The 25,020-nt window shown below is 32.4% G+C and overlaps 2 protein-coding genes across 2 annotated transcripts; one reads left to right on the top strand and one right to left on the bottom strand.

Annotated features, from left to right (window-relative positions):
* Positions 1-9,852: 9,852 nt before the first annotated feature.
* Positions 9,853-10,191, top strand: LOC133303243 (uncharacterized). Its single transcript, XM_061503123.1, has one exon. It carries the CDS (start codon positions 9,853-9,855, stop codon positions 10,189-10,191), a length of 339 nt encoding a protein of 112 aa, XP_061359107.1.
* A 1,320-nt stretch (positions 10,192-11,511) lies between these two features.
* Positions 11,512-21,744, bottom strand: LOC133303250 (uncharacterized protein At2g37660, chloroplastic). Its single transcript, XM_061503129.1, has 9 exons — positions 21,367-21,744; positions 20,289-20,401; positions 19,997-20,050; positions 19,753-19,837; positions 19,236-19,341; positions 16,884-16,970; positions 16,665-16,762; positions 12,583-12,692; positions 11,512-11,854 (listed from the first exon to the last, which is right to left on the bottom strand). Exons 1-9 carry the CDS (start codon positions 21,662-21,664, stop codon positions 11,789-11,791), a joined length of 1,017 nt encoding a protein of 338 aa, XP_061359113.1. The 5' UTR covers positions 21,665-21,744; the 3' UTR covers positions 11,512-11,788.
* Positions 21,745-25,020: the final 3,276 nt, after the last annotated feature.

The following is a 25,020-nucleotide window of genomic DNA, read 5'->3' as shown; positions in this document are numbered from 1 at the left end:
AAATTTGGCCAAGAATTTCCTTGCTAAGTCATCCCAACTGGTTATACTTCCTTCAGGTTGAGTCTGCAGCCAAGCTATTGCTTCATCCTTCAGTGAGCATGGAAATAGTCTAAGCAAGATAGCATCACGAGAAACTCCATTCACTTTTAATGTATCACAATAAAGTAAGAAATCATCAAGATGACTATAGGGGTTCTCTGTGCTTCCTCCAGCGAACTGTTCTTTTTGAATCAGTTGCAGCAGTGCCGACTTCAGCTCAAAGTTGTTAGCCTCTATGTTCGGTCTAACAATGCTTGCTGTCTATGGAACTCGAGCTGGAGTCATGTAATCTCCCAACGTCCTTGGAGCGAGTTGATTGTTTTCTGCCATTGGTTCCTCCTTAGGTTCCATCGAACTTGATTCTTCTTTTGCTTCTTTCGCCTTCTTTGCTTTGCGTCCTTTCTAAGTTTCCTTTCTTTCTTTTCTATCTCAGGATCAAACTGTAAGATTCGCAGGTTAAAAGTACCTCGCATAAACTAAGATTGAAAAGATGTGCAGAAAAAATAGAAAATGCAAAACAGAAAACAGAAAAGAAAAATAAGAAAAGAATGCAGAAAATTAAATATGCAGAAAAATATTTTTATGCATAAAATGTTTTTATAGTATGCTTAAAGTGCAAAAAATTAAACGTCCAATCTAAAAGTTAATTAGTTACTTCTAATGTTGAAGAATTCGATCCCCGGCAACGGCACCAAAAACTTGTTGCGACTCGACAAGTGCACCGGTCGTAAAGTAATAAAGTGTACCGGAGTACGAGATCGTTCCCACGATGATCAGAATTTTCAAGCACTAGTTCTCTAATTGCGTCTTATTGAACAATCAAAAGTTGGGTTTGAGAGAATTGTGATTTGAAGAACTTAAATTAAAAACAAGTAATAGAATGCAATTAAGAAAATTCAGAATTAAAAAGAATGATTGAAAAGATGATGTTTGATAAAGAATTTAAAAACATGCGTAGTTAAGGTTTCGACTTCCCCCAATCTCCTCAATACGTTTTGAATTAAACAGTCAAGAATTCGTTTATTAATATATTGCCAATCAATTCTTTCTAAATTAATTAGGGCGCAATTCCTTGTTACCCTAAATCTATGTGATCTGGATAGAACTCTAGTTCCCCGATTATTCCCCAAGAAAACATTCATTAAGATCAAGAATTCCAAGATTGCATAATTACCCTATGTCTATCCCTAGATCACAAGGATTATGATAAATTTATCAAGTCAGGGTTCATGCACCAACATCCCTATTGTCATACAATTCCCCATAATCATTCTATAAGGAACAAACTCATAGAAAGCATTAAAGACAGATAAATTTATTCAATTATAAAAAGAATAGAATTCAGAGATAATTTAATTCATAAACATAAAGATTCAATTGGGTTCCATATACCCTTAACTACATAAAAATCTAGCCTAGCATACTAAATTGAAAAATAATAGTAAAGAAAAGAGAACCCCAAGCCTCCATTGGTGTGATGTTGACCTGGTTCCTCAGTGTTCCAGCGCTCCGCAACAGGATTCCTCCTTCTCTGGACTTGTGACTTGATTTATGAATGAATATGTGAATCGGTCTCTTGGTCTGATCATCTGCTCCTTATTTATAACCACTGAAGTTGTATCCTTCATTGAACCTTTCAACGAATCCATATCAGATTTGTAATTGATTCTTCAATTGCTTTATTTTTGCTTTTAAGATCTTGTAGATTGGTTGATAGATTTGAGCTTTGAATCTTGTTATAATCCTACTTCAATCTTCCATGACGTCTTTTAAATCAGGTTCGATATGTTTCTGTTTTAGTTCCGGATATCACAATCTGGCAAATCTTCATTAAATCTTGTCAAATCTTTGTTGTCTGGAACGTGCTTGGGCGCTCAAGCGTGCTGTTTGGCCGCTTGAGCGTGTTAATATGCCTCAATTTGTTGTTTATGCCTGCCTGAGCGCGCTCGAGGGTGCTACTGGGGGCTCGAGCGTGCTCCTCGAGGTTAAATCCTTGTCTGCTTGAGCGTGCATATGTGCGCTTGAGCGTCCTGACTTGCCCAGTTTGACTGTTTTTCCTGCTTTCAAGCGCTCGAGCGTCCTGTGGTGCGCTTGAGCGTGCTTTTCTGGCTCTTAACTTGTAAGATTTTGGCTTCTCTTGGTCCATATTGAGCCTCTACTTCTTCGTCATGATTTCTTTAGCACTTTTAGCACCAAATCTTGTGGTTTTACCTTTAAAATGCAAATAACATCAAAACGTCAGCTCAATTTCCTATCTTATGACTTATATGTTGCAAAACCTTGAATTCCATGCATTCTACTACATAACTTTTGTATAATTTAGCCTAAAAACATGGTAAACCAAAGGTTTATCAAACACCCCCATAGTTCGCTAGTTCATGCAACGAACTAGGTGCAAAGTGGCAGCAACTGACACAGTTCGCTATACCCTGGAGCGAACTTGATGCCACATGGCAGTTTCCTACAGGTTCGCTGCGTGGAACAGCGAACTACCTACCGACAGTTACAGTTCGCTGGCCTTTATAGCAAACTCAGTGCTATTTATACCCCTCTTTCCCCTCCCATGGTTGCGCAGACGCACAACGTGATAAAACTCAGCCTGCCTAAGGTACGGCTGGATATCCTCCAATATATCGAGGTGATCGTGTGTAGCAGCGTGTTTGACATTAAGGACATGATCACGTACAGATGGGTCATCGGATGTGTTCCACACATAGGTGGAAATATGTTTCTCCTGCAACGTTAGGAGAGAACGGTCGGATGAACCCGGGTCGATGAAACTTTGGTTGGGGTCGTGCTACTCCATGGATCTATTTACAACAAAAATTATATTACAAAACATTATAATATATAAAAAATAAATACTAATTACCAAGAAATAAATAAATATCAAACATTATTTAATTATTCTATAATCCATAAATAAATAAATATTAAATAATAAATAATAAAAACATTAATATACATAGCACAATTAATATAATTAAATAATACGTAATCTTATTAAATAATACATAAATAATATGACACAATTAATGTTAGTAAAATAATGATATGATACAATTACTAATTCTTCTAAATAGTATGACACAATTAATATTGTATGATATGACACAATTAATATTCTACACTATATTTTCAACCTATAACTAAATAATGTCATTTAATTTAATATTATTAAGAATTGCAAAATAAAAAATTATTAAATACCAAAATTTAACAACTGATAATGTCAAAATCTTCTAACCTATTTTTCAACCTATAACTAAATAATGTTATTTAATTTAATATTATTAAATATTACGTAATCAAAAAAATATTTAATAAAAAATTTAACAACATTAATATAAAAATTTTCTAACCTACATTTCAACCTATAACTAAAAAATGCACAGGGAACAATTTATTGAATATAAATTTTAACAACATTAATGTACAATTTTCCTACCCTACGCTTTCAACCAATAACTAGACAATATGGCACAATTAATATTGCAAATTAATGCATAATTAAAAATTATTAATTGGTAAATTTAATTAACAACATTAATATAAATATTTTATAACCTAAATTTAAACCCTATAAATAATATCAAACAATTAATATTACTAGATAATACATTAATATAAAATACTAAACCTAATAACATTAACATACATTTTCTATCATATTGTCACAATTGTGTCTTCTAACCTAAGGTTTCATCTAATAAATAATAATTAACAACAATTAAATAACACTGAAAAGCTGTAAAAAAAAGAACTTCTGTAATACCCCATGTTTTTATTAATAAAATATTAATAATAATAAACTATAAATTAGTAGTAATAATATATATATATATATATATATATATATATATATATATAAATTTTATGGTAATAGATAACAAAGTATAATATTAATTTTACCTTTGATAAAATTATTTTGTGCGATACATGTGCTATTGGAAAATAATTTTGATACTTCGTAAAAAAATAATATTAATATATGTATATATATATATATATATATATATATATATAGATGATAAATTATGATTAATGAATTTATTAATTGATTGATGATTTATGTATTAATATTTGATTAATAATTTGATTAGATATGATAAGTCAATCATGAGTCAGACTTGAGTTAGCAAATAAGTTAGTTATATTCTAAGAAATTAAGAATAAAAAGAAAATGATGTATGAAGCCAATATCTGAGTCAGATACATCAATAAAGGAAAAAGAAATAAATGCACGAAACTCATATCCGAGCCCAAAACTTCAACTATAAATAGAGGCCAAACCTAACCAAACCAATTCACTCTTCAACATTTCTCCTCTACTAGTCTCTCTCTTCTCACTCCAAAAAGTTTATTTTAATTATTTTCAATTTGTATATTTTTCTGATTATCAACCGGTTTTCTGCCCCAAATTATTCCCTTTAGAAGTTAGCGAAAACGGAGACCAGGTAATCCTAATCTCTAGATGCTCTTAGGTCACTTTTATATGAAATTGGGTGTAATCCTTATATGTAATCTTAATCCCTGGAGAGCTATAGGTTATATGAAATTTGGTAATGTAATCCTAGTCCTTTAGAAATATGTTAATTATATAAATATTATTGAGAACATCGTTGGATTTAATTTTTAGGTTAATTATATTTTAATTATCTGAAAATTATGATAATTAATTTGTAAATTGTACTCTTGGATATTTGATTTAGAATTATACTCTTGAATATTTGAAATTATAATTATAATATTCCTAGATTTGGAAATTATGATATTCTTGAAAATTTGAATTTGGAAATTATACTATTGATTAAATTGATGAGGAAATCATGAAAACTATTTGACAATTATGAGAATCGTGACAAGATTGAATTGATTGTGTGTGATTGTAATAAATAATAGTGGGAGGATAGCTTTGGGATTGTACCTCCCAAAGTGATGAACACAACCTTTGGGCTTTATGCCTTTGATATGTATTTGATCTCACAATGATGTTTTCGTTCTTTCCAAAGTGGTATCTGGCAACAGGGTTTCCCGGGGTACTAGTAGCAACTTTGGAAAGAGGTGTGCACACTAGGATTTGATATTTTGATATGGCCAGTTTTGATTATACGTGGCTGGCAACAGGGTTTCCCAGGTCACAGGGTAGACTGGCAACAGGGTTTCCCAGGTCTACCATGGTTCTCTTCCCACTAAATGGATTAAATAAAGATTAATATAATTAATAACAAGTTGATATTGATTTGAATTTTTGAGTTATATTATTTTATTGGATTATTATGAGTTATTTGTTTATTTATTTATTTATTTTTGTATATCGCATTTGGATTACCAGCTTTGCTGACTGTTTGTGAATTGTTTGACTGCAATGATCCTGCGGTTGCGGGGGAGCAGATTTTCAATAAATCAGGTAGCAAGGAATCGGGCTAGCAGTGGGCAATGAGGATAACTACTCAGAGATTTTTGCTAATCCTGAATTTTATGTATAAGATATATCTTTGATTTTATTGTAATATTTATGAATGTAATAAAGAGCCTTGCACTTGTCCCTGTACAGGTGCGGCGGTAACATTTCGCCAAATTAGTTTTAGATTAGCTTCTGCAATAGATATAAGATCTTAATAAATAGTTAAATGTCATTTTTTTAAAAATTTCTCTGTTATAGGAATATTTTATTGTTGTTAAAATTGTTTGAAATTTGGGGATGTTACAAAATGGTATCAGAGCCCCTGGTTCGGCTTGGGGTTTGCTTTTGATACTGACTCGAGGGATCAAAGATTCATGAGTTAAATAAATACAAAAAAAAATAAAAATAAAAATAAAATTGGGAAATAAAATAATACGACATAAGATAAATAAATAAATCGAGAGAGGTGGGTAGTGAAGGGTTATTTTTATTGTCCTCTAAAAATGATTTATTTTTTTGAAATTTTGATGATTATATGTTTGGAATTATTTTGTGATTTAAAATTATTATTGATATTATTCTTTAATTTTTTTATACGCTATCTTTAGTAACTCGTTCTTATTTTAATAAAAGTAATTAGCTTTCTTTTATAATTATTCTTGAATTGATTAAAATTTTTTCTAGCAAATGAAAGATAATATATGCAATAAACATTTCTATTTGTTTAAAGAAGATATTCAGTTTCAAAACTTTTTCTTTTAACTTAGTTAAAGTTAACAACTCATTAATTTGTAGTGTTTTAAATTTATTATATTCTATGTTGTCTTGTTTGCTTGGTTATGCATGACTCTTTGTTGTTTGCTTTTTTTTTTTTAAAGGGATTTCAAAAAAATATATATATAAGTTTCGAGGACGAAACTTCTTTTAAGGAGGGTAGAATGTAATACCCCATATTTTTATTAACTTTAACCTTATGCCTTTTAGTTAATTTGAGGAGCTCAAACTTTTAAGTTTCGAGGACGAAACTTCTTTTAAGGAGGGTAGAATATAATACCCCATATTTTTATTAATAAAATATTAATAATAATAATATTATAATAATAATAAACTATAAATTAGTAGTAATAATATATATATATATATAAATTTTATGGTGATAGATAACAAAGTATAATATTAATTTTACCATTGATAAAATTATTTTGTGCGATATATGTGCTATTGGAAAATAATTTTGATACTTTGTAATAAAATAATATTAATATATATGTATATATATATATATATATATATATATATATATATATATATATATATATATATATATATATATATATATATATATAGATATTAGATGATAAATTACGATTAATGAATTTATTAATTGATTGATAATTTATGTATTAATGTTTGATTGGTAATGTTTGATTAGTAATTTGATTAGATATGATGAGTCAATCATGAGTCAGCCTTGAGTTAGCAAATAAGTTAGTTATATTCTCAGAAATTAAGAATAAAAAGAAAATGATGTATGAAGCCAATATCTGAGTCAGATACATCAATAAAGAAAAAGGAAATAAATGCACGAAACCCATATCTGAGCCCAAATAGAGGCCTAGCCTAACCAACCAATTCACTCTTCAACATTTCTCCTCTACTACTCTCTCTCTTCTCACTCCAAAAAGTTTATTTTAATTATTTTCAATTTGTATATTTTTCTGATTATCAACTGGTTTTCTGCCCCAAATTATTCCCTTTAGAAGTTAGCGAAAACAGAGACCAGGTAATCCTAATCTCTAGATGCTCTTAGGTCACTTTTATATGAAATTGGGTGTAATACTTATATGTAATCCTAATCCTTAGAGAGTTATAGGTTATATGAAATTTGGTAATGTAATCCTAGTCCCTTAGAAATATGTTAATTATATAAATATTATTGAGAACATCGTTGGATTTAATTTTTAGGTTAATTATATTTTAATTACGTGAAAATTATGATAATTAATTTGTAAATTGTACTCTTGGGTATTTGATTTAGAATTATACTCTTGAATATTTGAAATTATAATTATAATATTCCTAGATTTGGAAATTATGATATTCTTGAAAATTTGAATTTGGAAATTATACTATTGATTAAATTGATGTGGAAATCATGAAAACTATTTGACAATTATGAGAATCGTGACAAGATTGAATTGATTGTGTGTGATTGTAATAAACAATAGTGGGAGGATAGCTTTGGGATGTTATCTCCCGAAGTGATGAACACAACCTTTGGGCTTTATGCCTTTGATATGTATTTGATCTCACAATAATGTTTTCGCTCTTTCCAAAGTGGTATCTGGCAACAGGCTTTCCCGAGATACTAGTAGCAACTTTGGGAAGAGGTGTGCACACTAGGATTTGATATTTTGATATGGCCAATTTTGATTATACGTGGTTGGCAACAGGTTTTCCCGGGTCACGGGGTAGACTGGCAACAGGGTTTTTCGGGTCTACCATGGTTCTCTTCCCACTAAATGGATTAAATAAAGATTAATATAATTAATAACAAGTAGATATTGATTTGAATTTTTGAGTTATATTATTTTATTGGATTATTATGAGTTATTTGTTTATTTATTTATTTATTTTTGTATATCGGATTTGGATTACCAGCTTTGCTGACTGTTTGTGAATTGTTTGACTGCAATGATCCTCCGGTTGTGGGGGAGCAGATTTTCAGTAAATCAGGTAGCAAGGAATCGGGCTAGCAGTGGGTAGTGAGGATAACTACTCAGAGATTTTTGTTAATCCTAAATTTTATGTATAAGACATATCTTTGATTTTATTGTAATATTTATGAATGTAATAAAGAGCCTTGCATTTGTCCCTGTACAGGTGCGGCAGTAACATTTCCCCAAATTAGTTTTAGATTAGCTTTCGCAATAGATATAAGATCTTAATAAATAGTTAAATGTTATTTTTTTTTTAAATTTCTCTGTTATAGGAATATTTTATTGTTGTTAGAAATTTGGGGTTGTTACAACTTCATAAATTACTAACCTTAAATGTAGAGAGAGAAACACAATGAGAGAGAAAAGGAAAATGAGAAAGAGAGAGTGAGAGGGAGAGACGAGTTGGGTGGGGGGAAGGGGGGTTATATAGGCTGCTGAAAGGAGTCGTTGCACCAAGTTCGCTGCCCACCTCAGCGAACTTGGTGCATGTCTGCCATGTGTTATGCCAGCCATTACACGTAGTTCGTTGGAGTGGGCAGCGAACTTCGTTGCATGTCTGCCACGTGGCTTGGCAGGTGGGAACATGCAGGGGCATTAATTGAACCAAGTTTTCTACCTGGAGTAGCGAACTTGGTGTCCACCAGGATCGTGACACATCAGCAAACTGAGTTCGCTACAATGCCCAGCGAACTTGCCCACGTGGCATATTGAGAAATAACACTGTTGGCGTGACATTTAGGTAAAAATGATGGGGAACAATGGCATTTTGGTCACTATATATTCCTAAAATATGGCACCAAATCATCAAATATAAGCCCAAAAGTAACTCTTTATAGGAGAGTTACCATCACGCAATGATCAGCCTCCGTATTCATGAACTTGTGCTCAGTCATGAAGGATTCAAACTTCTCTTATCATTATCGAGGTGCTTGCTTTAAACCGAAAATACTCTTCTTCAATTGGAAGACCAAGTCTTCTTTAATTACCAGGAGCTCGTAACCCTTGAAGTTGCTCGATATATATTTCTTCTTCAAGTTCATCGTGAAGGAATACTGTCTTCACATCCATTTGTACAATTTTCATATCCATTTTTCAAGTACAGTTCGGACTGAAGTCATTTTTACTACAAGAGATAATATTTCTTTAAAATCAGCTGGTTTCGAGCCACACCATATATTTTCTTTTTGTCATGCAACAAATCATTTTCTATATTTGTACTTTATTTTTTTTTCAATCAAAAGGTAAAAGTGTTGTACTAGGCTTATATATATAAATTGAAAATTTTATCATACATAAATCGTACCTATAAAATTTTAAATTGTTCTAAAATTATTTAATACTTTATCAATATATGTTTTTAAAATATAAAAAAATAAAAAATCATTTGATTATATATATATATATATATATATATATATATATAGAGAGAGAGAGAGAGAGAGAGAGAGAGAGAGTTGAGCATGTTAAATTTTAAATGCACTCATGCTCTAGAATTTAATTATTAGAGTGCACTCATGTTTTTAAGTTTCTAAAGAAAAATAGCATGACTTATAAATTTAGACTTAGTTCCCTACCTCAAAACACTCTCGATAATGAGAGAAATCCTTGCTACGTAAGTTATTCCAATATCTATAACTATTCGAACACAAATCATAATGTTGTCTTCTTGCTTTGATACACATATAGATGGCCACCACCAATGATGAGCCTCCATTGTCAGAAGCTATAGAGCCAGCACAATCACCACCCATCTATAATGCCAAATGCGAGTGCTGTGAAATGTGTGAGGAGTGCACTGAAGAGTACCTCAATAGTGTGCGTGACATGTTCTTTGGGAAGTTAATCTGCGGGTTGTGTGCTGCAGCTGTGAATGAAGAAATGAAGAAGAATGGTGGAAAGCGAAAGGAAGCTTTGGAAGAGCATATGAAGGATTGTGTGAAATTCAATAGGCTAGGTAGGTCATATTCTGCTTTGTATCATGCTGAAGCTGTTAAAGAGATCTTAAAGAAGACTTCAAGAAATTAAGAAGGCTTGGATTGCTAGTAGCTCAAGTTGTATTAATTAATTCCTGCAATCACCAAGATGCAGGTCGATGAAAAAATGTAGAGTCTTTGATTATTTGTGATCTATAAGAACTTATATGTATTATGTTTCTGTTTTCACACATTATTATTATTATTATTATAAACTTATTTGCAAAACTAGAAAGAGATATAGTGTATATTTATGAAGAAGTATATTTCTTTTATTTTAAAAAATTAATGTTCTAGTATAGCCCTTTAAAGTTTTATTCACAGCAAGAACGCATATTATTACAGTACGAGTGTACGACCAGACATATAATACTTTTCTATTCAATTGAACTAGATTCATATTGAGGCGATGTACGTAATTATTTGAAAAATTAAAATTAAACATTTTTTAACTCTGTAATAAAATATAAACAATTTACTTTTTTAATATTTTATTTTGCGTGACATATGGTACAAGAAAATCATAACATATGCTCGAATTTTAAATTTTAATAGGGTATCATTAGTGTCGCAAATTAATAGGGTATCATTGTGGCTGGTGATACTTACATAAAAAAAAAGAACAGAGAATTCATGGCTGGTGAGTGAGGAGCGAAGAAGGATAAATCAATCGATGACCCAACAACATTTGTTTCAAAAAGGTAGAAGTCATCACAGGTTGCGACAAATACAAAGAAAAAAAAAAACACATGAAGCCATTGGGGAGAAAAAAATACTTAGTGAACCACAACCACACCTCTGTACAGAAGAAGTGAAGAAGAGAAGAGTGAGGAAGAAAACCACGACATGGAAGAGAAATTAGGAATTTCGGGTTTAAATAGAAACGAGGGTTATTTGGCTTAGGGTAAAAAATAACCCTATCACATTGGGGCTGAAAAAAACAAGATTGAAAATTGGAGTTGAAAGGTTGACCCATAATCTCTAACCCATTTTGACAGCTTTAATCCACAACATATCATCCTCATACTAGGGAAAAAAGTTAAAATAGACACCCATTTTCTAAGAGTAAAGCGAATGTCTAAAATGAAGAAAAGTAATTTCTATATCCCATACATCTTTTCAGAGGCATTATATTCCTTATCACTAACCCTTTTAACTTAGCTTAATTATCGAGTCAGTTAATTCAATGAACATGTTCTCTTTTATTATTTAAGTTGATAATTTTTATTTGTATTTACTATTCTTCTTTTTTTCTTTTTCAATCTGTCAAAAACAAATAAAGAAAAATAAATAGAATTGAGAAAACTGCATTTGTTTTGCACAATTGACACTAAGTAATCGTCTCATGATATTCATCATGATGCTATTAGGATTAAGTAACCACTAAACTTTGAGTATAATAAAACTCCTGTAAAATCAACTTCAAATTTTTTAAAATTTCCCTCTCTAAAAAATATAGATATAGCCATTTTTTTCTTTTTTGGCTACAGGGTGCTAAAATTGTGTTCCTTTTTTTTTTGTTGCTCCAATTCACTTTGTAATCACCTTCCAATATTGAAAAAGTATATACAATAATTTTAAAGTCGTAGTCACTAATTAAGTTGCATTTACATTCCTCGAACTGGTATACGTGTTGATTGGAAGTGCACTTAGGAGGACTGCGGAGCCTGGAATAGTTCTTGCCACTTCTGAGAATCATTTCCAGGACCTTCCCCCTAAAACATATGCATTTTAGCATCAACAATTTGCATAAACATAATAAGGAATTTATATATATATATATATATATACACACACAAACAAATCGTGTAAATATCCTGCAGTATTGATTTCCGATAAATATTAAACACAAACTTAACAATAATAAATAATTAAGAATTTTAAATTATTTGATGCTCTAGTCTCTTCAATATTTTTGTATGAGAAATAGTGCTACTTAAATTTTAAGCAATTAAAAGTAACTACATTAGGTGAAGTGTGACAAAATATTTATGCATCAAAAGCACAGCAAAGGAATATAAAAATTGCACACACAAAATTTCTTATTACAAGCCTTTGAATATCATCTGGCCAAACTAACTGCATTACTTATGCACTTAACGGTCATTAAATTACAACTTTATATATCATATCATAAAAATGTTGCATTATGTCATTAATTGAAACCCATTCTATAAATAGCTATTGGATATATAAATTACTAAATGTTACCTTTGCTGCTATTTTTAAAAAAAAAAATAGGGTACTGCCACAAAAAGAAAAGATTTTAGGTGACAATTTTCATTGTTTAATATCTATCTTATCAGTTCTTTTCCGCTATCTTCATAAGACATAACATTCAAAAACATGGAGGAGATTCTATCATGCATTTTTAATCTCATACATTTGACACATCCATGCATCATTGAATATACTCAATACCAAAATTACCATGAAAGTTTACCTCAACAGAGTTAACTTCATATACTTGGTTTTCAGTGACTTCTAAATCTAGTGCCTGTATGCAAGCTTCAGCAACCACAATTCTGCTGGCCTCTCCCACTAGTTTATCTCCTGAAAGCACGTTGCCAAATTTCAAAAACTTCAAACAAAAGTACTTGCAAAAAGTATAAATGAATCATACAAAATCATCTACTATGCTAAGGGAAGACACAAATAAGGTAAATTAACTTTCTAAATCTATATCATGTAGAGACATAACAAAATCATCCAAAAGAAAACCATATTCACCTAAGCATTTCATGCAAAGATTTAACAATTATTTTGCTGTTTTTTGGTGGGAAAGGAGTTGGGGGGGAACTCTATAAACTGCCCATATAATTAATGGGCACAGACACTTCCAACAATCACAATTGACATGTTTCATGGTAAGTAAACATATTGAGGCTGTGCATCTTTTTGTTTGTGAAAAACTTCAACTGACACATATTTTCACATGTCATGTGAAGATTGAAGAGCAGCTAGCTGACACATTCACTAAAGCCGTCATTGTAATTTGGTTAATTATATTTATAGTAGGCTCGGCATGATTAATATCTCTACACCAGGTTGATGGGAAGTGTTAGAACATAATAAATATGCTTAGACTTACTTTGTTATTGGCTGTGCTTGTGTATTACACACAACTAGTACTACAACCAAATCATTGTATGTAAATCCACACACAGGACAACTAACACTGTGTGCTTAGTGCATTCCTCATAAGGATTAACACCCCATCCACTTCTATTTTTGCACCACCAGGTAATCCTTCTACTTGTCTCTTTCTGGTGCCACAGATCAGTTACTAGTAACACATCTTTGCACAACCAAGTTTTCTTTACACATTCCAGCTTCCATTACTTCAGCGTACTTGATCTACTTCTCAGGTTATTTATTGGGAGAGTGCTGCATCTTGTCCAGCCACATCACTTCTGCTATCTTTTTATTTCATGCTTGCCAAACTGATAGAAAACCCAGAAATATAACAGTAATTTTATGGAATAGCTCTCTGTAAATGATCACTGACACCGATATCAGGAGGATATCAGTTCAAGAATACAACTATAGAGATACTGCAGAACTTTAAGGGTCTGCTTCCTCCCTGCCCTAAGGCCCTACTTTCCTCACTCAATGAGTGGATATCCGTTTACAATTATGCAAGGGTAAAACTGCGTATAAGGATTGTCTCCACCTATACTCGCTAGTCGGGTTAAACGGGGAGTGGTTTTTAATGAGTGGATATCCCTCTCTCTTCCCTCCTATCTTCTTCTCACATTCCAACTACCCCATTCTGCCATCTGTCACCACCTGCCACATAAGCAAGATTTTACATCTGCATTGAGTTCTGTTTCACATTTGGAGTTAAGTTTGTCTCAGTTTACTAACCAACAATTTGTTGTAGTTGCACCAGCAGCACTTGATCCGCCATTAGCTTCACCACCTTTGTTTCCTGCTCTTAGCTCTCTACACCAAATTCTAGTCTTGATACCCTAATTTCTTATCAGAGGTAAACAATCTTGCATCTACCTAGCTTCTTCCTTTGTCATATGATGACTAATCTCCTTTTTCTCAATGACAAATTGCTTTCTCAGACTCTATTATGGTTCCAAAGTTTGTCTCTGAGGCTCTGGATAGAGATATAAGACCTGACATCTAATTTTGTTATAAGAACACATACATGCCATAGCTTGTAAGTGGGTCTTTGCAATCAAAATGAATCATATAGTTGAGTTGCTAGATTTTTTGACTTAAGACTGATTGCCAAGCGTAACTCAACTACTGTGTTAACTGTTTTGATACCATGTTTTAAGTGTAAGGGAGAGATGAGAATATAAGAATCTATAACCCCAACACACACAAGTGCAAGGGTTACAGAATTATGACAAACTGACAATCATACCCTCATACAAATACTATTAACAGTAAGGATCTAAGCCGGCAAACACACCTAAGAATTTAACACCTAACTCCCAGCAATTCAATCAGAATTGTTGTTAGAACTAGGGCAGTAAATGTAGGTTGATAGGTAAGTTAAACAGCTGACCTATTATAACAGTTAAAACACAAAAATATGATATGCCACCAGCTTGGGAGCCATTCTTTAGACTCGCACCACAGCAGTCACAGGTCTTAATAGATACCTTAACAGTGCACCTGGTACACGACTTCCGTACCAAGACCCTCAAACAGTTATATGTCTAGTTAAGAGTAATGCAATGGTGACCAGATCAGGCTCCTCCTTCATTTGGTAGTGTTGGTGGGAACCTTATTTCTAGGAAAAAGACATGGTGACCACATCTAGTGCAGAGTTATAGTATCTATGACCCACACCACTAGTTAGTTAGTTTAGATCATCCTTATGATGAAGAAATTTGGGTTTTGAATAAACAGCCAATGGATTTGTCTCATGATAAAATCTATAGAACATATCGGAGTATTGCATGTCAACAAAGAAAATCAGCTTGCAGGTTTTTTCATCAAAGCCTTAAGTGGTGCACTGGTTCATTTCATCAGTAACATGCTAGAAGCATGTTAAATGTACACTCCAGTATGAGGGGTTTGGATCTATTAAAATTTCTAGCTCACTTTAAGTAAAGGGTGTAACAATCCTCATGTCTTCACTCAATAATACTGTGTGCCTTTGCTATTTATATGCCTTTGTTTACATATTTCTCACTCTCTCTCTCTCTCTCTCATTCATAATTTAGGGTCAGCAGGTCCGAATATTGCCTTTCTTATGCAAGTCTGAATTCTGCAATAAATTGCTATATGAGTTTCATTATTTTAAGCCTAGTCAAAACCATTCAGCCCAGTACCTACCAATTTTTTTGTTCTATATGTCCAAATACAAATGTGTTAGCTTGATTTGACAGGTGAATAAGTTGGAGCATATTGAGATGAGTTCTCAGTGAACTGAACCAAGCTCAATGTTTTAAGACTAGCTTGCTTATTCTATGCAATATTTTACCAAGATAGTCCATTTGTTGCTTCTTGGTTTCTGTAAAGAACCAATTCAACCAAAAGCTTAAGCTGTTGGGTGAAGTTACATTAATGATTTTATATATCTCAACACGCCCCCTCACACAAGATTGGTTCTTTACATGGTATCAGAGCCTCGTGTCTCGGGTTCGATCCTCGCCGCCCCCCACTTTCTTTCAAGTGGAATTTCTTTGTTCGCACAGGTAGGTGGGCCTGTGCATTGTCCACCCTTCAAGCCCAGTGGGCTCTCGTGTGAGGGGGCGTGTTGAGATATATAGTCCCACATTGGTTGTATGAGCAACTAATGTGGAGTTTATAAGGCCTTGGACACTCCCACCCTTTGAGCTAGCTTTTGGGGTGGTGTATCCCAAGGTTTTTTACATGGTATCAGAGCCTCGTATCCCGGGTTCGATCCTCACCACCCTCCACTTTCTCTTGTGGAATTTCTTAGCACAGGGAGGCAAGGCCTGTTGCATCATCCACTCTTCAAGCCCAATGGGCTCTTGTGTGAGGGGGCGTGTTGAGATATATAGTCCCACATTGGTTGTATGAGCAACTAATGTGGAGTTTATAAGGCCTTGGGCACTCCCACCCTTTGAGCTAGCTTTTGGGGTAGTGTATCTCAAGGTTCTTTAGAGTCTCAATAAGTTTACTATATGGATGTTTTCCTTCTAATTCAATCCCTGTGGAAGTGTGGATTCATATTCATGTTTTTCCAAATAAATGAGTAAAATGATATATTAACATCAGCAAAAATGGTAGCAAAATTTCATTTTGAGGCACCATTGAGCAAATCAAATGTATGAACTAAGATATTTAATTTCCAAAATATTATTTTTATTATAAAACCATTGCCATTTTTTAGTCCATGTGACAAGAATTTTATTTATTTATTTATTTTTTTGTAGCTACATTGCTAGGAAATTACATCATTGGTTTGCTAGACTATATTCACACATACAGCTTATATATCATGATAATATACTTGCCTAGGAAATGAACAACGAAAAGACAAAACCAATGCATGTTGTGCCATAGCTATAATAAGGAGTATCATTCATATACCTTGACCTACAAGGACTGCTCGTCGTTGTCCAGCTGTTGCTTTGAGCAAAGTATTGAGATCATAAGAAGTGTATGGTCCGTCAGTCAACCTTCCTGGTCTAAAATGCATTTAAACATACTATATGAGGAGACTTTGAGAATTTAAGACGCGCAGTCCTCCACCTCTTTGTTTGTCAAGTATCAACATCAAGTATGAAACATGCAAAATTTTAATCTTACCTGATTATGGTAAATGGAAGACCAGAACTCCGAAGAAAATCCTCTCCCATCTTTTTATACTTAAGGACACCAAATAGGTTCATAATGCTGCGCGAAAAAAGAACAAGAGACAATTTCAGAGAAGTCCTTTTACCAACAAAATTAACACTATTTATGATATGGAATAATTCATATCATATATCACCAGGAATTTTTTGCTATTTCCTTGTCACTAAATTTGTGGCACAATACATAGATCACCCATTTAGCCTACACTTGTGCACATGAGAGCTAGTATGCAATTTTCTAAGCGCAATTTTTTTGAATTATTAATAGCTTCCAATTATTTAAGCATTCTAACCAGATTGTAGCAAATTTTCTATCATCTTTAAAAAAATTTGAATTTTAAATAGTTGTTCACACTTCTTGCAGCAACCCAGCAATATCCCTCCCTATGTCATCTTCACTCAATATTTGAGCTTCAATGCCAGCTTTTATGTCTAAATTGACAGTAAGTTCCCAATGGAATATGCCATCTATATTGCATGGTTAAAGTAGGTACATTACACAAAATGTTTTAAAAATAAATCTATAAACACTTAAAAATTAATATGAACACAACACATAACAAATTTGCATCCTAAAAAGTACCCAAGTTTAAGCGAATTTAAGTGTTTTAGAGCATTTCAAACAATATAGTTTTATTTGTTTTTCTCTAGGAGGAGGATATCATACACTCTGCACCTTGCTTCTTTATTTATCTTGCTGAATGAACTTATTTACCAAAAATCAAAATAAAAATGTATTTTATCGTAGTTAAAGGCATTATAAAGATCGTGAATTGATATTTACAATGAAGATGTGTTGAGCATAATAATTATTAGTGACATCTCACAGTTTGGACTCTTACTAACAGCATAAGACCCTTATATTTGTCTGGAAAGGAGGCTGCTACAAAAGGATGTATATGAGCGTGATGCAGACAGAGAATTTTGGGTGATCATTTTTTTTTTTTTTCAAAATATACAACAACAAAAAGCAAGCCTTATCCACTGGGTGGGGGCTACATGTATTAATCAATGCAATTTGGCTCTATCAAAAAATAAATATTCACCAATGAGGGGGGTTGGCTCAATTGGTAATTCGGAACAATGTCAACAAATACATCTTGGTTTCAAGTCTTTCTAGTGGTCCTTCATTGGTAAGTCATCTATAAGTACCAATATAAGCCCTTGCTAAGGCTTGTGGCATATCCTAACATCGGAAAAGAGCAACCTCCTCAAAACTTTTATCATCCTGTATTCCATATGATACACTTTTCCATTGGAGCCTTTACAGGTTTTCTTCTTCTTACAAGAACAAAGCACCTTAAGTGAGTTTCAGCAGTCATTTCCACAGCATCTCCAACATAGGAGAAGAGCCAGCATGACCTGATGTACGACAAGGAAATTATGTTTACACTTGATTTGTGGGGGGCGGGTGAGAATGGAGACAACTTAAGCATGTCAGCCATCACACTTTGTGATGTGGCCATATGTTTGTACACTTGACTTGCTACAGGGATCCCATACAACGGTATAGCTTGATTTCTAAATGGCTGTCTTCAATCAAAATCTACACAGCACAACAATGGGGATTGCATATATGATGTGGGATGAGAAAAAGTATTTTTCGAATTTCCATCAAGGGCTAAGTCCAATCTTTTCTAAGGTCTTTGTAGGTGGTGTGGTGGTATAGCCTAAACCAATGCCTTTCTCAGAGGTTTCTCAAAGGATAAAAACCATCATCCTCAAGGCAAGGCATCAACTGTTCATGGTCTATTACAAAGTTAGAGATTCTCTGGTAGATACAAGGTGGTTCCCTCCTAAAGCTAAATGTATGCAGAATTCAATTTTAGCTAAACTTGTAACTTCAGGAACATCAGTCCACTTGTAACTTCTTACAGGAACACTAATCCATGTCCTAGTTATCATAACTAGGATAAGTTAGCCACTATTTTGACTACGTAGGTTTGGAGCAGAAAGTAACTATACTTAACTTAATGAAACCAAATCTTGAATCAAGAGTAGCATCAGAAAACCAGTAATTCAATGCAAGTATTAATATAAAAATCAGTTAATATAAAAATTTTAGCTAATTCTTCATTTGGCATTTCACTTAAAATTGAACAAAAAGTCTTAATAACCCATCATGTACAGGTTAAAATAATATTTTAAAGTTTAAATCAATCTCATTAAAACTTTAGAAGGGCCCTAATCTGAATTATTATAAGTAATATAATTCTGCTTTCTTGCAAGCCAACTGATGATACCGCAAAAGTCACAGGAAGTCAGGAACTTTGTAAATTAAGAACTGATTATTAAGTATGATTACCTCCATGGCAATTCATTGAACTTGGTCACACCTATTGATGACACAAGAACAACTCTCTTCACCGAGGAAGGCAATGCAGATACTAGATTCTTCACTCCCACCCAATCTTCAAATAAATACTTTTAGTCAAAATCAAAATATTGAGAAGTGCTAGAAAAGTTGAAGAACTCTATGCTGTAGACAACTTTGAATAAAAGGCATTACTGTTATTTTTCCACACTTGAATCCTCACTTAACTAATTTTCAATTTCAATTTATTATGACATAAAATGCATATACTGTAGACAACTTTGAATAAAAGGCATTACTGTTATTTTTCCACACTTGAATCCTCACTTAACTAATTTTCAATTTCAATTTATTATGACATAAAATGCATATACTGTAGACAACTTTGAATAAAAGGCATTACTGTTATTTTTCCACACTTGAATCCTCACTTAACTAATTTTCAATTTCAATTTATTATGACATAAAATGCTGCAATATATGCGTAACATGATTCTTAATTTCTTACCAACCCTTTCTGGTGTGTTATCATCATCCCACCGCTTTGAAGGAAAAGCTGTCGTTCCTGTGCAGCAAATCACATGTGTGACTCCCTATAAAGCAAGTAAACAAAAGCAAAGAAGAAAAAGAAATGCAAATTATTACCATACATTATCTTTGTTGAATGAACAAAGTCAACAAAATGAAAACAATTGAGATGAATCAAATGTTATCAAGTATAAGTAAAATACTCTAAAGTCTAAAGAGCTTACCTCAAATATGGATGGATCCAAATCATCCTGCTTCCTTGTGTCTCCTTTGAATACCTGTAATGTTCAAAAGCTATATATAACATGAAAACATTGAGAATGAATGAAATCAAATTGACAAACAACCATTGGTTCAAGTGATAAGGAACTTGTTACGCTTAATCAGAGGTGTCAAGTTTGAGCCCCGAGAATGGATACCCCCTATATGGGCCCAACAGTGCTCGAACTAGATTAATTGGATTTCTTATAAACCAGTTGGGAAAAAAAATGAAATCAAATTGAGTAGATAATATACCTGCAGTTTCTCATTATCTTGTTTGCCAAACAGTGCTGTGGCTCTCTCCGGATCCCTAAGTATCAAACGTGACTTAACATTCCGCTGAAGCAGTGATGCAACTACTAACTGCCCTGAATAGTAAATAAGGCAAATGCTTCACAAACTTCCCCAATCAAACTATTGGAATGAAATTTGTAAGCAGTTCCAAAGGGGATCCCCAAAGGCATACAAATACAAATGCACAAGGGTGGAAGAAAATACCAATAACAGAAATTACTAATAAACTCTTGTTTATTTGGAAGCAGAATTTGAATATGTGGTAAAATATTTTGTAAATTACTAGTTAAATTTCGGTAAACTTAAATAAAAAAAATAAAAAATTGTAAACATCAATTATCACCAAATGTCTGACACCTCATACCAATTATCAAATATTTATTGTGATTACTCTGTTGTTTATTAACTTAAAGGTTAAAAGTACAAGTACCTAAGTTGAGTCATCATACACTAATTGTAAATTGATTATATGTAATAAATTTTAAAAACAGAATCAATAAACAACAAACATTTCTGTCTTACAAACCTAAGTGAGGAAAAAAATTCTCTAGATTAAATTTGTAACTAACGTGAGCGAATTATCTTTAAATTTTATTAAAGTTAAAATTACAATATATTTTAAATTAAATCTAGGCTCAATGGTTGATATTATTATTGCACGTGACAATCCCAAATTCCATTCATATAATGGTAACCATTCATATAGCGCGAGCTTTATGAGAATGGATCCTCTTATATTTGATTCTAACATAACCACTCATGTAAAAAATCTTAATCATTCATTAAAACTACATTTTCCTCTTGTCCTTGTTTTACGAGCTTTATTATTGAAATTGTTTAAAATTATTGACCGTTAATGTGTCAACGAATGATTAATTGTGCTTTTTTTTTTAAATTAAATATAAGAGAAACATATTTTTAGCTATACACTTTAAATACAAACTAAGAACCATACCAAGTTACCAACTCCACTAGAATTAATAATACAAAATAAACAAGAGCGAGAGAGAGAGAGAGACAATGAAAAATGAACGTTTACCAACGCCTCCTGAGGCACCAACAACGAGGACAAATTTGGACGATGATGTTGAGCTTTGGCTATCGTTGTTCAACTCCGAACTTCGAGTTTCAATAATTTCTTCGCTCAGAGCGTTTTGGGGATCGGTTGAAACAGCTTTTGTGCAAACAAGCTTAGAATTAGAACACCGTCTCGAAGCTAAATTAGAAGAAGAAAACACGAGGATTCGGTTACGGAGTTTAGCGAAGGAAACTTGACGCTGAGAAAGACACTGAACTTGAGCGAAAGCCAAAGGGAGTGTAGCACTTGTGCAAGCCATGAAACCAAAACACAAACACGAACAGGATCATCTGCAGTGCAGCACAACACAACTCCAAACTTCAATTACTCACCACAAGTTTTTTTTTTTTTTCTATTTTCATTTTGTTTTTTCATTTTTGTTTTACTAATAAATGGTAACCCCAGAAGTCATTCCTGTTGTGCCACGTGTGCCATCATTTTATTTTTTGAAAAAAGTTCAAATATCTCTATATGATTTGTTTTTGGATAACTTATCTTTCTGTTTTTTTTATAATTTTTTTTCTGTATTTTTTTCATCGAAGTCCATTTTAACATTATTAAATTTTTTAATTAATATAATTATTTTATCCTTTTTATAAAGATACACTTTAGTTATCTTCTTCCCCTTTTAAAATTTGTGAAGTTCACGGAGAAGAAAAAGTAAACAAACCATTAAAAGTTAAATCTACATAGTTGAGTCATTATAGATATAGTTGAGTTTTGGCACAAAATTCAGCTTTAATAGCTTGAAATTTTATGCATAAAATATTTGTAACAAGCGTGAAACAAAAATTTATTATGAAACTTCACAAATTTTGTCTGAAACTGAAAAAAATTTGTATGATAAAATATTATTGCAAAGCTTAAGAAAAAAGATGACACAAGATAATTAAAGTGTATCTTTGTAAAAGCGTAGAATAGTAAAATTAATTAAAAACTCTAATATTGTTGGGGGACTTAGATAGAAAAGAGTACATGAAAATAAATGATAACCAAAAAAAATAAAAAGTAGGGTGAGGGATTCAAAGAGAATTGAACTTTTCCCTTATTTTTTCTTATGGGAAATATATTTTTACGTTGTATGTGATAATTTTATCTTTATCTCATTTAACACACAAAAAATGAATGAGACTCATTTATTTTCTTTCTTCATTGTGGTCTCATCCACTTTTTTCTTTTTCTTTTTTTATCTCCAAAGGTAATTGTTTAACGATTATTATATTTTTCTTAAGTGGCTTAAAGAGGAGAGTATTTTCAGAATTCAGATCATGTAATACTTATTACATATTTAAATTCACTTACAAAAAGACACGCTTACGAAAAAGTAATGAATAATCGGGTGTAATGTTTAATACAGAGCACTATAATTCAAACATCTAACGTGGAAAAGATAGGATAACAATTAACTAGGGTTATTATCAATTAATTTTATTATTAGATCGATTATATCGATTCAACGGTTATATTTATTTTCATCTTTCTATAATTATAATTTCTCATATTTAATACTTTACATTTATTTCTACCTTTCTATGGTTATGATATCTCATATTTAATGCTTTCACATTAAATATGGAGAATAATAACCATATAAAAATGAAAATAAATATAACCGTTGAATCAACATAATCGATCTACTAGTTAAATTGATTTGTAGTAATATTGGTAGTACCCTAATTGGTTTTTACAATATCATACCCCGTAACTTACGTTTTAATTTTTTTCTTTTAATCATTTAAATTTTTTCCAAGCAAACTTAATATAAATATTAAATATATAAATTTTAAACAAATTGATATGAAAAATGAACCTAAATCATTTAAAATTTTATTATACATATATATATATATAATAAATCATTACACGAAAATTCACAAAACATTTTTCACGAGGGCAATTATACTGAAGGAAATTATTTTCTTATGTGACATAGGATAAAATTTGTCTCCTATAGACACGTATAGAGAAGAAAGGAAAGAGAATATAGGAGAGAAAAAAAATATAAATGAGTCTCATCTCTTTATATGTGAGTGTAAGAGAAAAATTTTATATAAGAAAAACAATTCCCTTATACTGATTCACCCAAAACTTAGAAGACTTTACTGCAATTCATAGATTTGTCACAGCGTTCAGAATAAGTCATGTCCTTAGAAAGGTAATAGAAATATTCGCAGCGGTAAAACGCACGGGGGTTTTTAATACTTTGAGGAAATGGCTTATCTAAAGATTCAAGTTGTGTTTGATCATTTTTTTTATTCTTACATTGATGTTATATTATGGTACCATAGGTCAGACCACTCCAATTTCAATTATATTCAAAAGTTGTTACCAAACAATTTATTATGATCATTTTTGTTTGATATTTGCCAACTTGCAAAATATTTTTCATGTCATATATTTGTTAGGAATGTGATTTTCATACTCAGGGAGTGAATTGAGCATTACAAATTTTTTACAAATGCCCCTTTTCTTGTTTCTAAATTACAAATTCGTGCAAACTTTGATATATGAAATGTTCACCAATATATTCAAACAATTTACGCTAGCACATATAAGATGTCAAAAAACAAGTAAAGTGTTGAAAATAAATAGTTAAGGGTTAGGAACAATGCAAACTTGATATATCCTGATTCGGTCAACACTACTTGTGACCTACGTTCAGACTGAAACCGCTCGATCAACTTTTCACTAACTATCAAGCTTCAAGGTGTTGGGAAATAAACACCAATTCCCCCTTCCAGAACCTGTTTAGAATGGTTTCCAACAAGCAAAATATATGTTCTAATGACAACTATGCATGAACCAAAAACACCAAGCAACACAAGTCAATTTTAACGTGGAAAACCTCCTCAATGTGAGTAAAAACCACGGGACCGATTTCGGAGTCCACCCAAATTCTCCACTATCAACAAAGTGAGATTACAAAAGGTTCCAAAGCAATTACAATCAGCTATAGCACCATCAAAAAACCTTCACAACTAGTTGTATCAAAAATGCAAGAGACATACATATATAACCAAGCTTCTGTCCGAAATTAATCTAAAATAACAGAAGTGTCTACTCCAAAATCGCAACGGTCAGATTAAAGAACAACAAGAGAGGAACACACTGACCAATTTTGAGGACAATCGCACATTCGACCAAAGAGAAACCTCTCTCTGAACTTCACTGCCCCGAACAGAGCAGAAAAACGATGGCCTTTGTTTGGAGCTGAATAATTCCCTCTTGACAGCTCTAATCGCAAAACTGAACTGTAAAACTCTAGTACAGTATGTTATAAACCTTGTACCAAAATTTCAGCTCAGATCAACGGTTTATTTGGGAGAGATGAATCTCGCAACCTTGTTGCCTTCTGTAGAACTCTGCACACAGACCACTTCGGTTTGCAATTTTCTGCTGCTGATGCAGACCTCCGATCAAGATTCTGACCAGTAGAAATGAAGAGGCATGAGTTGGGAAGGTTCTGAAAAAATTTCAGCTCAATCGGGCCACAAACGAATGAGATATCACAGAATCTTCAGACCCTGCTCCTCCCACTCTTCACCTGCGAATTTTCTGATTTTGGTGGCTGGTCTCTCCCTTCTTTCTTCTCTACAAAAATGCTCTCTTCACACA

The sequence above is a fragment of the Gastrolobium bilobum genome, unplaced genomic scaffold (genome assembly GCF_033153095.1).
Source record: "Gastrolobium bilobum isolate Gb01-03AN ecotype WA unplaced genomic scaffold, APGP_CSIRO_Gbil_v1 utg67640, whole genome shotgun sequence".
Lineage (NCBI taxonomy): Eukaryota > Viridiplantae > Streptophyta > Magnoliopsida > Fabales > Fabaceae > Gastrolobium > Gastrolobium bilobum.
Note: the sequence above shows the minus strand (reverse complement) of the source record. Positions and strands in the feature narration are given on the sequence as shown.